Genomic DNA, 18,482 nt, shown 5'->3' with positions numbered 1-18,482 from the left:
GCAAGTTTAAAATAAAAAAAAATTTAGATCTCACTACTGTGCCACACACACTCAGTATGTATGCTCTTTTGGAATCCCTTTCAAAGGTGCACCTTGGATTTTCTCTGTGTTAGAAATTGTCAAATAAGATCTTATCAAAATTACTGAACAACTTTTCCAATACATGTAAAATATCTTGAGTGTAGAGCTTTCCTCCTGCTGAATTATCTCCCTCATCTCCAAACTACCTAGTTATATTTGCTGTCTTTGCTTATTATTCTCCTGCCTGCTATATTCTTGATCCTCTCCAAACTGGTTTTTACACGTTCTGCTGAACAAAAAGTGTTAATACAGAAATTTTCAGTGCCCTTTGCATGGCCAAGTTGTGTTTGTCTAACTTCATTCCTCCTTTTCATTATCTCCAGGATTATAATTTCCTTTTTGTATCTATTGCTGAAGCTGTTGTTCATGTTCTGTTTATCTCCTGCTGGACTACGATAATCTCCCCTTTGCAAGTCTTTCCTAATGCCTTATCCACTCCTTCTAGTCAGTTCAGAACACTATCTAGAAGTCTGGAGCCAGATGCTGTTCACATGAGAGTTCTTTAAGAAATCAAATGTAAAATTGCTTAAAAGCCAGTGTTCTTACCATTGGAAAGGAAGATGCTGAATATAACACTCCTTTTTTAAATGTCTTGGGTATATCCAACTAACCTCTGTCTCAGGTAAATTGGGGAAAAGTTTTATAAAAGGCAGAATTATTTAACCTATAGGATAAGTCCGGCTGAGAGCTAAGTACTGGTTTGCAAAGGGAAATCTTGTTTTTCAACACATATAGAGAGGGGCAATCCAGAATATATTTGTGTTCTTGGATTTTTCCAAAAGCTTGACAAAGTCTCACCAAAAGCTTCTAAAGGTTATGGGATAAGAGACCAGCTTCTCTTATAGACTCGTTAAAAAATAGGAGGCAAAGAGCTACAACAGATAGACTATTTTTACAGTGGAGGAAAGTAAACAGTACAGGTCACTTAATTGCAAGTGAGGTGTGTAGCGTGGTAGCCAGTTTGCAGATAACATCAATGTATTTCGGACAGTGAAATGTTAAGCAAATTGAAAATAACCCAACTGGGGTTAAACTGGGTGACTGAAATGAGTATTTGGCCCCTGTCATGATTCCCTCTCATGTCTCTGGTTCAGATCAGCACTTGAGGATGAGGACTAGGATATGGGAGGGAGGAATGGAACTATGCAGCACCACTTGATGAACACCCTCCCTGTCCTAGATGCTCCTTGACCTGTTGAGGCAGGAGACCCCACCCTCTCCTGCACCACTGTACCCCAGAACCAGAAGGGGATTGAAAAGGGATGAGTAGAGGAAGTTGCAGTCTCTAAATGTCCTCCCATGGGAGGAAGGTACATGAACTGGGGAAGGGGGAGGAGTCCCCTGTTGCTGCAACTGCTCCATACAGCACAGACCTGAGAATAGCTGCCTAGTTGCTAGATTGGTGTGCATAGCTATCCAGAGCTGCAGAAACGACTGTGTTATCTTTGACAATAAATAGTTAACTGTCTTCTATTTGCATTCCTATGATTGGGAAACACCCTTAACAGATAGCTCTTTTATGCTATAGTAACTGTCTCTATGTAGGGGCTATGTGAGTAAGGTCGGGAAAGGGTACCCACAATAACTGTAGCATTCAGAAGATTACAGTCTACACCTACAGATTTTATCATTCAAAGGTATTGATGATCCACTAAGACAATGAAGGGTAAATGTTGATAATATTTCTGTGCATCTGACAAGCACTTCAAATAGGTAAACTCCCCCCAAAAAGTCATTTGACTATTATTGTGGTATACCCATTTCTTAGAATTTTGTGTTACGGTTTAGCATCTGTTATATGGGTGCTAAGTTCCTAGTAAACATCTCAAAGTGATTTAAACATCAGCAGTAAAAAACATATAAACCAATTTCATATGTAAAAACAATTAGAGCAATTTTATATCTCCGCTTAAAAGACTTGTTGCAATTCCATTGCAGCCTAATGTCCTAAAACACAGACAACCAGTAAGGATTGTTGACTATAAATCCAGTCATTTTTAGCCAAAGCCATGCAGCATACTATTGAAATATATTGGTAAATGATTACTTTATTCTTTAATGCCATGTTAATATATAATCTTTTATTTGGGAGCCTTCATACTTTAGAGGTCTGTAGATCTACCAGCTCATTAACATAGCTGGATGTGGTTTTAATGAGTCTGTATTAAATTACTAATGTGCAGCCTCCTCCTGCTCCTTTTCTCTCCACTCTGACCTCTTAGCATCTATTTGCCAAGGAAAACAAAGACTGATTACTGCTTCCAATTCCTTTTGAATAGCTTCTTGCTGTTCATTATATATTGGACTGGAGATGCAATTTTCAGTTTAATCTCTCTGGTCTCCCCTCCCCAGCTTCTCTCTCTCTCTCTCACACACACATCACCACAGTTTCAACCTTTTCCTTAGCTTCATCTAGAAAGTCATCCCCTGCAAAAATAGCAAAGTGCTGCCCTAGCAGGAGCAAAGAACTGGAGAACAGGCAGTAACTGGCAACACTTGTCCTGCCCGATGCACACAGTTAAAAAACCCCCACAATGTAGATTAACTGTTCTGTAGCTTACATGGCCATGATCCTAAGGTTTTGAGGCTCCAGCACACTGCAGTAGCACAAGAGCACAAATATAGTCTGTTGAGTGCACTCCCTGCCTGCCCTTATGAGTTCCTCTGGAATGTCCATCAGACACCTGCTCTGCCTAATCATGGCTGTAGGGCTGTAGGGAGGAAGTTGACCAACAAATGGGGTAGGCACCTGCTGATTAGGTAGCTGCCCATTTGCAAACCACAGTGCCATTGCTTTCCCACCTCTGGGAGCCAGCCTCTTACACTTTGAATGAGAGACTAAAGGGGAGAGAGAGCACCTTAGCTGCCTGGCCTTGTTGTTGTAGCATGTATTTTATTTTATTTTTAAATGCTATTTCTAGTTTACCTTCTGAGATGGGTTGTGTTGCAACAGCAGATGTGAGAGGTGGTTTCAAAAGAATTGTTTGGGGCTTGGGAGCTCAGACCCTCAAATATTTCGTTTGTGACCTTAAGCAAGACACTTCTCTTCTTCTAGTCCTGTACTTGCTTACAACACTAACTGGACAAAAGCCTGTGGAAGACTTTTAGCAATGCATGATAACACAGCATAGCCTTCTTTTTGGGTTCTCGACATATGGTATTCAGATACAGAAAGAAGGCAGTGCCTTTGATGTTCTCTTAGACTTTATGTTATGTTTCCATATCTGCAATGGGTAAGAGTTTTCTGGAAAGCTTAATTCCTTGATCATATAATGCAAATCATGTGTGACTTTACATGTATTCTGTGGTATACTTTGGTATTTTTTCTTAGTTATCTGCTCTGCAAGTGGATTATTTTGTTTCTGATCATGGCACAGTTGTAGTCCACGTTGTGTACAGTAATTATATTTTTCTGAAACTGAGATGTTGGTGCTTGAATATAACCTTTCCCTGATCTAGCATACACTCCAGAATTTCAAAATTTCAGGTGCTTTACAGTACAATCTGTTTTTTCCTCCCTCTTTCCCTTTTTCTGCAGGTGCTGTTAAGTCAAGTGCATCGGTTGCGAGCTCTTGATTTACTGGGACGATTTTTGGACCTAGGTCCCTGGGCTGTTAGCCTGGTAGGTACCTATTATGGTCATCTTTTTGGAAAATGAAAGATGCTGGCTATATAATGATCATGTATGAGTGAAGAATTCATCCTTGCAGGTTATAAAAAAATAATGTCTCACAAATTTGAAGAACTGGACACTAGTTTTCAGGAGTTGTATGACCCTGAGGTCAACATAAATTAGGCTTCCAGAGCTTCGGGTGGCTATAGAACTGATGAGAATTCCTTTATTTGTAGTACACATTAGCTGAAGATGGCAATCCCATCCTTGTTTGGCCTCTCCAATTTCATCTGAGGCTACGGATAGTGATAATAAGAGAGGCAATGTGAATGTTTATACAGTTTTTTATGGACATGTTGGATTTATTGAACAAGCTGCCTGAATAAAATGAAAATAAACTAGATTCTTCCCCAGCTGTTGTAAATTTTATCCATACTTCAAACATGGCCTACCTGGACCTTAAATGAGAAAAAAAAAGAGGTCAAAAACATTTGAGGATTTGAACTATGTATGGCTTGTGCACAAGCCATTGGTGGAATAACTATGTACAAGTAAAAGTAAAAACTTAAATTAAAATGAGAGAAAGCAAAGAAATGGAGCACTGTATCCATTAGAAATAACGTTGTTTGGATTGATTAGATTTTTTTTTTTTTTTGCAAGATGCCTCCTAGTAGAAGCAAGAAGAGTCAAATGAGAGATGTGGAGAGCAATGCATTGTAAGCAAGTTGTGCACTGAGCAAAATGTGGTTTTAAATTAAGTCTCAGTTTTGGCAATCCAGATGAGAAAAAGCAGCTGATATCCTTGAATAAAACTGACCTGAAACAAATATGCTGAGATTATGTCTTTAGCATGATCATTGTGATTCATTGTCAGGCGTTTGCCATGCTATTAAAATTCGTGCTGGGTTCACCTACTCCACACTTCCTAAGTTTATTTTTGGTTCTCAAATTCTCTTCCTCTAGGCTCTGTCTGTTGGCATTTTCCCTTATGTGCTAAAGCTTCTCCAGAGTTCTGCTCGAGAGCTAAGACCTCTTCTGGTCTTCATCTGGGCCAAAATCCTTGCAGTGGACAGTGTGAGTAACCATGAAATGTTAATTTAGTGATGATGCAGAATATGTTAAAAGGGCTGTCTTGATTCATTACAGAGCCAACACGTGAGATAACTTGTTCATGCTTAGGAATGTCATTAATATGAGAGACTTGCCCAAAGGGAATTAATGTGGAACCATGAGCAAGTTGGACTTAGGAGTGTATGCAATCTGCAAGCCATTGAAGAGGGACCTAGTCAGCTCCTGCAATTTGTGGAATACTCTTCCCAGGAAGGCTTACTTGGCACCTTTAGACTCCAGGAGAAAAAGTGTCTCTTCAACCACTGATTAACCACTGTAAGCTGATTAACATTCTATGGCTTATTAAATGTGGGAGGTGGGTTATTGGGTGGGGGGTGTTGATAATACCCCACCCATCTGGTTGGGTTTCCCCAGCCACTCTGGGCAGCTTACAGCATATACAAAAACATAATAAAAGATGAAACATTAAAAACCTCCCAATACAGGGCTGTCGTCATGTAGCTCTCCCGGTCTGTCTGTCTGACCATCTACGTTGAAGCCAGTTGGGATTTACTGGAACTTACTGGTAGATCCTGCTATTAAAAGCTCAATGGTCATTTTGTGTGTTGACTCTGTATGTCTATGTCTGTCTCACTTCCTAGTCTCATTTTTAATTCACCTAAAGGTATATCAGCTGGCATTGTGCATAAAGGTAATTGCAGACAGAAATGATTAACCAATATAAGTATTACAACATCAAAACTAGATTTTTTTTTACAAGCCTGACATTTACAGTATTTGTGTTGACTTAAGTATTTTGATTGCCTTTGCTGATTAATGCTTTAAGCACAAGCAGGAGGAAAGAGCCATGATCACGCGCTGGCATCCTTTCCTGCTGATCCAGAGTTATGTTTAGTGTTATTAAATATATTTTGGATAATGTTTTAAGAGGATTTTGGACTGCAAAGAAAATGAAAAGTAATCTTCAAGCTGTTCTGGGGAAGAAAAATCTCTTTTTTGATACATGTTTTTGTTTGGCTGGAGATACAAGCCTCCATGTATAATTCAGAATAAGAATATATTCACCGAATCTGGCACACGGCACCATGGAGGCCAATATGCCAATGAAATTATTGTCAGGGAGTACAGAACACATTCCCGTCTTTAAAAGATAAGGCCGGATGTAGCCTTCCAGCTTAGACTGAAGTACATGCTTTAGAGTGCCAGAGATGTAAATCCTTTAGAGTTTAGACCTCATTTATGCATTATGCTTTCTATGATCCAGCATTCTGCAGCAATTCTGGGATTTTGAGACAGGAAGCCCTTTCCATGTTTTGTTCACTCCACTGGATATAATATCTTAGGCTGGGAAACATTTGTACTTTTTCCTCCTTTATCATTTGTGAAACATCATCTCATGTTCACACACCATCCCCCCTCCCATTAACCATAAGTATAATAGCAAACGTAGGGGGAATGTCCATCACAAAAGGATTCCCTGTCAACCTGTGATCCCTAAAGGTGACAATGCCCAACCGTTTCTTTCTCCGATCCCTTAATGGGGAATTTAACATAAAAATGAAGGCATAGAAGCATTTGTGTTTGCAGTGTATATCCAAAATCCATTACATATTAGATTTCCATGACTGTCCGTCATAGTGTGACAAAGAATGAAATGCAGTGTGTTAAAAGTAGAGGAGGGGGCTGGGAGGGGCATAGGACACGGTCTGTTGCCTAACAGCCCAGTAGCAATTATCCCTTAAGGTTTAGGCTCTTATGGGTATGTTTCTTGCATGGCCATGGCATTCCAGAGCTAGTCATTTTGCAAGATTTATGTCAGGTAACAATGTCTGCAGGGGAATGTCCTTTGAATGTAAGTGAAAGCATTATCCTAGCTGCTGTAGGCAATCATGAGAAGCTGTTGTTTTGGTGTGTTGACTGAAAGATAGATGTAGTGATTAATTGTTCAGCTGCAGTGAATCACATCTGTGCGACAGAAGAAAAAGAAGGTAGAAAGTGGAGGAAAGCTAAAAGTGTATTTCTGTGCAGTGTAGTGGCTAAGCTATGAACTGTGCCTCGGCCATGAACTTGCTCGGTGACCTTAGGCAAATCACTATCTCTCAGCCTCAGTCCCACCTTCTGCAATATGGAAGACAGCAATGCTGACTTTCCTTATGGGCTTGTTGTACGGATCACAACTAGATTACATGTGAAAGCACTTGGAACAGTTGAAATATTTTTAAAATATCAGTGAGGTTTTAGTAGTAGTGGGTTGCTAGACAGAACTACTAGGTTAACATAATCCTTTTCAGATTGTACAGCATATACTTAATTTCACATGGTTGTACCTCAGGGCCCAGCTAATGTTTTTGGGAATACCTGGATAGCTCACTTGGTTATAGCATGGTGCTGATAACCAAGGTTGCAGGTTCAATCCCCATACGGGACAGCTGCATTTTTCTGCATTGCAGGGGCCTGGATTAGATCAGCCTCAAGGTCTCTTTCAACTATACCATTCTATGATTCTTTCATTCTGGTCCTGCAGAATTTCTAAAGCTAAGTAATCGAGATTGGAGTCCTATATGAGAACAGGATTTAATAAAAATCATGTTTAAAACAGACTTTGAGTTCAAATGTTTCCCTGGTTCTGATTCAATTAGAGCTGTTGTTTTTCATGTTCTCTTCAGCGCATATGCTATGGGGCAGCTTTATGGTCTGGAGCACTGGTCCCTGGATTATGGCTTGGTTGCACACTCTATGTATAACAGTATTGAAGACTCAGTGTAGTCTACTTACTCATTCTTCCAACTAGCTTCTCTCTTACATTCTTCTGAACAGTAAAATATTATGCACTTCATGGTTTTGCCTGCAGGATGAACAAAGAACTAAAAGATCAGAAAAAGAGGAGTGAGAGGATGCCACAAGTATGCACGAGTGTGTGTTGTATTGGAAAGCTTGGTTTTGGACTGTGTCTAGTTAGTGCCTTTCCTTTTTTAAAAAAATTGTTTTACGTTTTGACTGTGCAGAATGAGCAAAGTGGCAAAGCCAGCAGGAGTTGTATCTTTTTAAAAACTGTCTATGGGCACTTTGTGTGGACATCTTTTGTTTCTATATCCACTTTAGTGTTTGAATACTTGGTTTGGTGCTGCAGTATTCATAGTATTCATGTTTAGTTGTGTTGTGTTGTGTTTTGCAACCAGACATACTGGATAATGTCCATCTAGACACACACATAGTAGGCAACAGAAGCAGAAGGCCTGCCAAATATGGGCACAGCTATTGTTGACATGGGGGGCATTTGGGGGTAGTGTATTGACACAGTGTTGTAATATGACTCTTCAACCATATGGGAACATAGGAAGCTGCTGTATATTGAGTCAGACCAGTGATCCATCTTCTTTAGTATTGTCTACACTGATTGGCAGTGGCTCTTCTGATTGGCAGAAGTCTTTCTCAGCCCTATCTAAAGATGCTGGGGATTGAACCTGGGACCTCAGCTGTTCCATCACAGAGCTACGGCCCTTCCCCTAGGACAGGCACAGGCAAACTCAGCCCTCCAGATGTTTTGTGACTACAACTCCCATCATCCCTAGCTAACAGGACCAGTGGTCATGGATGATGGGAGTTGTGGTCCCGAAACATCTGGAGTGCCGAGTTTGCCTTTGCCTGCCCTAGGATGTTGGGGATTAAAGTAAAATGTCCAGAAGGAAAGAAGCCTATGCTGTTGGGCTCCATCTCCATGTATTATTCAGCCAGTGCAAACCCAATGAATGACTGTTGAAGCAGTGGTTTTAGGAGTGCACGTAATCTCTAGGCCATTGAAGAAGGATCTACAGTTTGTAGAGGGAGGCTTGCGTGGGGCCTTTGTGACATATTTTTAGGCTCCAGGTGTAAAAGTTTCTCTTCAACCAAGCATTTGGCTGATTAACATTCTATGGCTTTTTAAATGTGTTCGTGGGAGGTGGGTTATTGGTTTTGTTTGGATTTTGTTTTATTGTGTATTTTGTATTCTCATTTTGTATTTTTCTGTTGGGAGCCTCCCTGGGATCTTCGGATGAAGGGCTGTGTACAAACTTAATAAATATTAATAAAATAATAATAATTTGTATTGTGGGGACTTTTGCTAGGCCAATTTTTACTGGGAATATTAATGAGCTGGAGGGGAATCTTGAATGAAATTTCCCTTGACCATCCTATGGGAGTGATCATGTGATGTGCCAATCATTAAGTCATTGTAAAGGTATGTTAGATCAAGTAATGAACATGTATTAACATCAGGTTTACATTTGGTGGATAATACATTTTTAAATTCCCAATAGTATTCATTCATAACTTTCCTACATAATCAGAATGTTTGGGCAGCTGAAATCAGACCACTGGATCTTCCAGCTCTCCTGTTTTTGTTTTAAGAATTCTTTCTTAAGGCCATAGATAGACAAATATAAACAATATCCTTTGCTAGCCTGCAGGCACTGGAATTAAGGAGTTGTAACTTAGAACTGTGATCACCTCATTAATGATAGTATAATTGACCATCACCATCCAGCTCCTGACAGTACATAAGTTAACTAGTGTTAATTTAAACTCCATGTAATAATGGTGCCAGTGGGATGCTTATTGTAGAGATAGAAATAACCACATTAGTAAAAGAGCAACTGCTCAGTATTTTACTGCATTAATGTCAATGCCCATTTAAATAAGTATGCTGAGGTTTTCAAAAGGGAAGATGGTGACTCTTTAACCTGTGTAATAATGTACTACTGAAAAATCCGACTAGTAGAATTTTAGGGAAGAGTGAGATCTTGTGACCAAACAAAATGTTCTCAACACCCCTTTATTTTAGATTGTGCCCTTCAAATATGAATCTAGCATCTTATACTTGAGCTTAAGTAGGTATGCGCCACCCTCAGATTTGTGTTTCAGCATCACAAGGTTCATATTTTTTCTTCCCTGCTGAGGGAGGAAATATGCAGCTGATAATGAAAGCCCTTTGTTACCTGCCCTCTTCTGTGTGCAGAGAGGACTTTAATTGCTCACAGATGTTGGCAGTTCATACCACCTTCATAGCAAGCTTGCCACCATTCTGTTTTTACTGGTATGTCATGATTCCTTAAAGGAGGGAGATGCCATTGATGCTGATGTACGTTCAGTATTCCCCCCCCCCAACAGATATCATATTGAGAGTACAAATTAATGTTCAATGTTATCACCAGAGTTTTCCACTGCAGGGTCTGTTTTCCTCAGGCAGGCAGAATACTGGTGGAATCTGGTGGAAGTAGTAGCCAGTTTCTGGACAAATAAGTGGCCACTTACCTACTTGGCATCAGTATTAAAGAGAGCCCAAAATAACCATTCATTGGAAGCAGCAAGCCCCACCCCCATCCTCAGCAAGAGTTAAGCCTGCTTATACATACAGCTTGGCTTCAGTCATTTTCTCCTACTTTGCAGCTGTCTGCAACAAGCAGCTTTAGTTACCTGAACAATGTAGTTATTCTCTTGAATCTTTGTCTCTCCCACCCGCTTTGTTTGACCCCCACCCTTCTTGCATTTTCAATCAGGAATAAAGAATGGTTACTATTTACCTACCTGGTGTTTAGCATACTGCAGAACTCACTGGAGAGAGTTCAAAGCAAAGTCAGCTTCCTTCCTTTCTCTTCTCTCTACCTATTGTCACTTTAGTCTTTCATATAAATGTATGTATGTACGTGTGCGTGTGTTCATTCATCCTCTTTTTCTGGCCTTAATATGTCATCCCCAATGCTTAAACTGGCATGCAAGTGCACAATGTTTCAAGAAGCAGTTGCTAATGAGCCTTATTAGCACCAAAAGCCAGCCTGCTTGATTCTCATCTAATTGGCATCCAATATGAAACATGGGGAAATCTCACTTTCAAAGGGAATTATTCTCAATTATTCTCTTATCAGGAGAGTTGGGCTATGTCATTTCCTTATTATCAGACACAGCAAAATGCTGAGAAACATTCATTTATACTGGAAATGAAAAAGGGGTTGAATCAGGGACGCCATCTGTGTGGGGGAAATTAACCTGTTTCCCACCATGCCAACACCAGTCATTAAGAATCAAACCTTCTCCTAGCAACATTGGGCCATCCTAACTTATGTTTCTTGGTCACAGTATAAAAGGATTTTAGGTTCATCCCTGTGTATTAGGCCAAAACACATGCTGTCATGTTTACTTCAGTCTCTAGAAGACTGTATGCTGCTTCTGTGTCCTTGATCCTGAAGTTCCTCTCCATATTTTGTCATTTCTTTCCTGTATGCCTTTCTCCTCCTGGAGTTTATCCAAGACACAACCCTGCCATGATTTGACATTTGTGTTTTTGCAGCCATTGCTTCAACTTCACTCTGTAAATTAGCATTTTGTTGACGTTGGCTCAGCCTGCTTTTGAGATGATATCATCTGACAATAGGTGCCAGCTTAACAGTTTCATCTCATAACTACAACACCATGCTTCTCAACCAAGTGGCCTTTAGGGGACCAAACATGAGTTTGAAGACTTTTTATTAGTGACTTGTGCCCTTTTCTTATTTCCTCCACATTTTTCTACACAGTAGAACATTTGGAATAATTAGCATTGAGCAACCTGCTGTAGAAAGGTTACGTTTGGATTGGTCATCTCACTTGATATTTCACAAAGGATCTGTGAACAGAAATCTGGAATCCTGCAGTTTAGGAAGAATGCTCACTGTTCATGCCATTGCGGGTTTGATATGACATAAACAACTAAATTCTACAGCCTTGTTGTGAGCATACTAAATAAAGTACTTTATAGTTGTCAAAATATTGGCAAGTTTTTGTCCAATAAGTTAAATCATGGTTCATTGGGCACAAGCTGTGTTCACTGTTGGCTGTAATTGTCATTGGCTCACCCAAGCTGAGTTAGGTACTTCTTCCTCCTTGCAGAAAGCCCATTAGTTGAAGCCAAGGAAGAATGGAACACTCTAAATAAATGTTAAAGGCCAGTACGTAAGGACAGAGCAAATGCACTCTACTCTTAGAGCAGGGAAGCCAACATGATGCCCTCAAGATGCTTCTAAGCTGCAAGTCCCAGCAGCTGCAGCCAGCAGGGCCAGTGGTCAGGGATGATGGGAGCTGTAGTCCAACAATATCTGGAGGGCATTGTGTTGGCTAGAGTTTTAATCAACACTGTTGTCATATTGCTGCAACAGTAATGGCTAGAAAACTGCTGGAAGCCAAATTCTACCATTCATGGCACAATTGCTTTCATGCAATAAACTGAATCCCTGTGCCTGTCCTTGGGGCTTAGACCAGAACATCTGCAAGATCTGTGTTATGGTGAGAGGCGTATGCAGAGGGGAGCAACATCTGCGTATCACTGATGCACGTGCATCTTCCAGACAGCTTTTCCTGAGTTTTCAGAACAGACCAAGTTTCTTAAGCAGAGTTTTGTGACATATCCATCTCAAATTGCCTCATCAGATACAGAGAACAGAGAAGAATGCCAATGCCAAATGAGCCACCTGGTTCCCAAGGTAGCTGCTGAAAAGGAAAGTTTAAAGTCACTCTCTTTCTCCCCATGGCTGTGTTTAGCATAAAAGTCAAAGGAAGCATAAAAGAAACAGGAAGACCCCAAATTTTGTCAGTTACAGAATAAGTATAGTTATGTAGTCTGGGAGATGTCGCTTCTTTCTACACCTGGCTTGCTGATGGCTGTACTCCCAGTACATTGCTTAGGCGGAATGAGCCAAAGCTGAGTTGTTATCTGTATAACTGGCTTCCTGATTATTGCTTTCAAGGACTCTCTGTACACGTGCAATTGATGAACTAAATGGAAATCATTCAAAGACTAAAAATAAATTATCTTCATCTTATTGCTCTCTCTCCCCCCACCCCATCTGTCTTGTTTTTCAGTCATGCCAAGCCGACCTTGTGAAGGACAATGGTCACAAATATTTCCTTTCTGTTTTGGCAGATCCCTACATGCCGGTAAGGTCAAATAATCAGCCTTCACTACCATCCCACCTCTCTGATTAGAACTTATGCTGATTTATGTGCTGCACTTATGAGGTAGCCATGCTGTTGATTTTGTAGATGGTTAGAAGTTATACAAAGTTGTAACATGCAACTGTCCTGTTGATGAGTAGCATGGAGAAAATGTTTAGAGCACACTTTCTCCCTCTTCCTTAAAGGAATGAAATGGTTTAGCAGTATATTCAGGAAAGACAAAAGGAAGTTATTTCTTCACACACTGCGTTTGTGGACTTCATTTCCAAAGGCTTAGATGACTTTCAAAGGGGTTTAGATAAATTCATGGTCCATCAGTGGCTATTAACCATAATGACTAAATGAAACCTCCATGTTCAGAGGAAGTACACCACTGAATACCAGTTATTGGTGGGGTGGGCATTATCTTCATTCACTGCTTTTTGTCTTCCCGGGGGGGGGGGGAGGTCAGGTTGGCCACTGTTGGGAAATGAGAACCTGGGCTAGATAGACCTTTGATGTGGTCCAACAGGGCTACATTTACGTTATTACAAGGTGGGGCACATAAATCAAAGAAGAATCTTAAATTGCACACTTTTTCTTTTGCTCAGTATTAATTTCTTCTTGTGAAAGAGACCACAATAAATGAACTAAAGGGGTTATTTATTGTCAATAAATGTATTTTAAGCCTGTTAAAGAAAAAGAATGTTGCAGTAAGGGCACTGGTAGGTTTTTTTGTATTTTTTAAAAAACTTCATTACTGTTGCTAGCATGAATCAGTCGGGCACTGTTCTCTTCTCTATTATTATTTTTGTAATCTTGTACTTAAGGGAAAATAAAATGTCATACAAAATAATTTCCAGTCTTCCCACACTGCATGTGAAATGTACTGTCTTTGGGAAATGTTTATATAGTTCTTTAAATGTATTGGATATTTGACACACGGAGAGGTAGAGATGACAGAAAATTTTCAGAATTCTTTTAGAGAAGGATGCAAATCCTGTGCAACCTTTTTATTTTGTCTGAAACGTGTCTGTCTATTTGTTGTAGCAGATGTTGTGTTTTGTGATTTAAAGTTAAAAGCACTTTCCACCTTCGTACCCTTAAAAAGCTTGAACCCACAGTTAAATGAATTTACACGCTTCTATTTGAAAGGACAGTCATACAAGCAAATGAGATTAAGTCATTTTCATGGCCATTTTCATTATTTCATTTAATTTGGATTGTTAAGTTAGGAAGACCTTCGAGAACCCTCAGTGTCAAAAGAGACAAGTTCCAGCAGGAAGGATTTGTTTAATATTCACTTATTATTTTATCTAATCCTCAATCTTTTGTGTGTGTTTTCAGGCTGAACATAGGACAATGACAGCTTTTATCCTGGCAGTGATTGTCAACAACTACAATACCGGGCAGGTGAGTAAAAGTTGAGGAATGGTGTGGATGGCTCTACATCTGACCTCATTAATAATCTTGAATAAAAATGTTAGGGACCTTACCCCATGCATCTATGCTGCTCTAAAAGAGTTGTTATCCTTAGAATTGCTTTATCGGCAAATAATGCGTTAAAATATCATGCTCTGCCCTTTGTTATAGGAGGCCTGTCTTCAAGGGAACTTGATTGCCATTTGCCTGGAGCAGCTCAATGATCCACATCCTCTTCTGCGCCAGTGGGTGGCTATTTGCTTGGGGCGAATTTGGCAGAATTTTGACTCTGCAAGGTGGTGCGGTGTGAGGGACAGTGCCCATGAAAAGCTCTACAGCCTTCTCTCTGATCCAATCCCAGAGGTAATACAGCATCCCGTGGAGAGAGTGGTTCATGTGCTTGCCTTAGCTACCCAAAACAGCTTCCCTATAGTACTTGATCTGATCACGGTACACAACACTAAACTTTGAAAGTATTCTTTCATTTTTTAAAAAAAAACAACTATTGATGAAAGTATTTCTATACTACCATATAACATATGTGGGCAAGTGTACAGCAATTAAATATAAAACACCTTTTAAAACAATTCAAATAACTATTAAAGTGGCTGGCTAATGAAACAGCCTCAAAGGCTGTTTAATTTATGAAGATCTTAACTAATAAGGCATGAACATGATTAAAAGAAATCTTAGTCAATTAATTTCATGAGTTTTGAGTGATTTATCTAGTAATTAATTCTATATATGGGTAAAAATAGTAATTCTGAAGGAAGCTTTCTTCATTGTAGCAGATGTCATATTTTAATATACGTTCCCTTCTATGTAAGAGAAAAGACAGAATGCCTCTTTTAAAAGAGCACTCACCACTTGTAGTTTTTATGAATACTTGTATTAGGCAACATCCAGTGATATCTGCCTTCTTATGCAATGGAAATCTTTTGGTGCAATAGAACCCCTGGTCTTTGTCTCCCTGTACATGCCCAAAATCCACTACAGAGGATTTCTCAGTTTTCTGGAGCTGATTTTGCAGATTGTGGGGACTGTAAGGTGGAAGAGAAGGAAAAGCCCATGAATACCTGCCCAGTTAATTTATTTGATTAAAGTTTATACTAACTGATTATTAACTATTGCAGCCCTGTAATCTGTTAACTATTGCAGCTTTCAGCTGATGTGTTGAGGGTCTACTGGCCATGTGAAAAAAACATAGTTCTCATATGTCTGCATTTACTTACTAGATGTGTCCTTAATGTTGGGAGTCCTTTCCAATAGGATGGATATGTTATTTTATGACATCTTTGCACTAAAACATGCAAGTGACAAAGTGTATGCTAAGAGTTTAAGTTGGACAGAGATTATTTATGTTTCTTTTTCAGGTTCGCTGTGCTGCAGTCTTTGCCCTTGGCACCTTTGTGGGCAATTCGGCTGAGCGGACAGATCATTCTACCACTATTGATCACAACGTTGCCATGATGCTGGCTCAGCTCATCAACGATGGAAGTCCCATGGTCCGAAAGGTATAACATGGGGTTGGGAGGGGTAGGTGCTAGAGCCCCTGTGTTACTGCTCAGCTTGTTAGTCCTGTCTGCACGGACTTTTATAGTTCATTGCAGCTGTTCAAAACTTTGATTTACTGAAAACAGGAAAAACCCATAGCTCAGTGATAATGCACATCCTTTGCATGCAGAATGTTCCAGTTTTAACCTCCAGCCTATTCCAATTAGCAGAGCTGTGGGTCTGCCTGAGATCTCAGAGAACCTCTGACAATCAGAGTAAACGATACTGGACGAAATGGACCAATGATCAGATTCCTTATTCAGCAGCTTCATCCTATGTTTATATGATCTGTTCAGACTGTCCCTTAGCAATTTGTGCTTAGGTTTCCTTTTTCCTCCCTTGAGCAGGTCATGAACATGTGAGGCTCTGAATGACAACAGCTTTAAAACATTACAAGGTGAATCCTTGCACCCATGACTATTGCCAAACATGAAATGGCAAAAGATGCATAGTCTTCAGAAATAGCCCAATAACTATTTCATGTATTGAAGAGAAAACCCAGGTTAAAATATAAGATCAGCTGTGGACTCACTGTAAGCCTCAGTTTGATAACGTGGAAATAATAGTGGCATGCCTTCAAGATAAATTATTTTAGCTCCAAAGTGCTGTGTTAATTGCAAACAATAATAAAATATTGCTAAGTTTCCCCCTTTCTCATTAGAAATTCCGTAGGGATTCTTCAGGTCAAGGGAAACTACTTAATGTCTGTTCTATTGAAATACAATTCTAAAACCGGGCATTTGAGTTGTTTTTGTACAGTGTATTATAATCGCAGTGTAATTTAAGATTCCCAGATGTCTAAATCTAGCCCTCTTATTCCATAACATGATGGGTGTCCGTCCGGTATGGACTCTGCAGAAAAAGAGCACCATTATATGACCTTAGCTCTGAAATTCTGTTTTGGCAGCATTACGCAATAAAGAAAACACGGCATGTCCGCAAACTGGCACTCTCTAGGCCATTCTTTGAGAGATTCATGAGGCTGAATATGCATACTTTGTGTACATGTGGTAGTGGCAATGGCTATCTGTCCTAAAATTTGCTTTGTTTTTTGGAATTGGCTTTTGTTTGTGGTGTACAGCCTTTGCACACTGCTGCTTCTGCAGGCAAGTCTTCTTAGATCTTTGTGCCAGTAGAATCCTTACAGTAATTTGATAACACAGCAGGCTTCCCATTTTACCTCCCACGTGGCCACTTCTCATTGGTTTCTCCTTGTTTTAACATCTTGTCTTCATCAGAATGGTTTTTTTTTGGGGGGGGGGTAGTTAGCCAATGTGAATCTTTGGCTGCTGAGACTGCTTCATCATATGTAAGCAAGTGCCATTTCCTCAATGCGAGAAACAGGGAAAGTTTTTGCACTCCTGCAGGTCTTACTGGCTCTCTGTTTGCTGACGATTTCTTTGAATCACAAGCCCTGTCGTGTCAATCGTTTTGTCTCTCCGTTTCCTGAGAGGCTTACGTAAATTTCAGTTTTCACTCGCCTTTCTGTTTTCAGCCTGAAGAATAACATTGTTCTGCTTTTCTCCCTGTCCTGGGGGAAATAAAATTAACTTCATCACCCAGAGTGTGATAAAGAACACTTGCTGCAAGAGGTGGTATAGGGTCAGTGGGGGGAGTTGACCTTGAATTGAGGGCATACACGCCATGGATCCCTTTACCATCCCAGCTCCCGGGGGCCATCACTCTGAAACACAAAATGCTTTTTCTTGTCTGACCTGAACGTCAGGCTGCTTCATTTTGCCCAGTGGGGCCAGGCATGAGGCCTTTATCAATATGGCATTTCATTTGCTGTACAGTATGAGAAATCCCTTTGCAACAGAAAAAGGGCATTGCATAACAAAATAATGAAAGACCAGGCATTAGAAAAGGATTATTTTAGACCTGGCACCATATCCATCATTGAAAAGTGTGCTGCTGAATGCCAAAGGAAAGTGATATCTGTCAGCAGAGAGCTGTCAGGCTTGTATGTCACTACTTTCATTTTGGAGCTGCTGCATAAAAAAAAAGAGGACAGGGAAATGAGATTAGCTGTCCTGGCCTCTCTCTCCAAGACCTCAACACTTTGCAGAATTTCTTGATGCTCTTGCTACTTCCTCCCGAAACAGAAGCCACGTTTTGTCTCTGTAGTCCTTTCCTATTTATCACCCTTTTGATAGCAGAGTCTTACATTACAATCTACCAAATTAAATATGAAATATTAATTTGTTACTGGAAACAAGAAGTATGTGGCAGCCCTCCGAGAGGAAGAAGGATGAGTTTTGCAAGTGCAGGAGGGAAACAGGACAGTTCTATTCAGCAAAGAGCTTTCCATAATGGGTTGGTGGGGAGAGGGTTGAGATGAAACAATAGTCCCTTGAAGATTGTTTTTTCTAACCTCCCACTTTAGAGCAGTAGCACATCAGTCACTTAATAGCACTGAGAAGCATTGTGACCAGAGCTTCTTGCCTAGTCTTGTCAAATTTATCATAGGCAAAATGCATTTCATCTTTTCTAGCCTCTGTTTGGGTAAATAGGACATTGGTAGTACTGTGTAGGGCTATTAAGAAAATGCCTTGGTAAGTTTCTGATCCTTCTGTACAAACGACTAAACAACAATAACAAGAGACTTTGATAGAATAAACAAAACTCTGTGCTAGTCTTGCAGAATTCAATATTTCCCACCAAGAAATCTTTGCCTTTTTCACAGAAAATAAGTAGCAGGTTGTGTTGCCCCTAAACCACCAAGGTTCTGCTTGCCCAATGTCAGATTTGATTTCTTTTTTGAGCTGACTGTGAACCACTGTGAACAGTTATGCAT

At 40.0% G+C, this 18,482-nt stretch overlaps 1 protein-coding gene across 2 annotated transcripts in view; it reads left to right on the top strand.

Moving 5' to 3' along the window:
* Positions 1-18,482, top strand: part of RPTOR (regulatory associated protein of MTOR complex 1) — a 325,970-nt gene that overhangs the window by 227,090 nt on the left and 80,398 nt on the right. For both annotated transcript variants that reach the window (XM_079965357.1, XM_079965356.1), the window contains exons 12-17: positions 3,620-3,703; positions 4,658-4,768; positions 12,638-12,712; positions 14,057-14,122; positions 14,303-14,494; positions 15,505-15,645. In XM_079965357.1, coding sequence (XP_079821483.1) covers positions 3,620-3,703; positions 4,658-4,768; positions 12,638-12,712; positions 14,057-14,122; positions 14,303-14,494; positions 15,505-15,645 — 669 coding nt within the window. The remainder of the gene's footprint in view (positions 1-3,619; positions 3,704-4,657; positions 4,769-12,637; positions 12,713-14,056; positions 14,123-14,302; positions 14,495-15,504; positions 15,646-18,482) is intronic.

Source organism: Podarcis cretensis (genome assembly GCF_951804945.1).
Source record: "Podarcis cretensis genome assembly, chromosome: 2".
Taxonomy (NCBI): Eukaryota; Metazoa; Chordata; class Lepidosauria; order Squamata; family Lacertidae; genus Podarcis; species Podarcis cretensis.
This window is presented reverse-complemented; position numbering and strand designations above follow the sequence as displayed.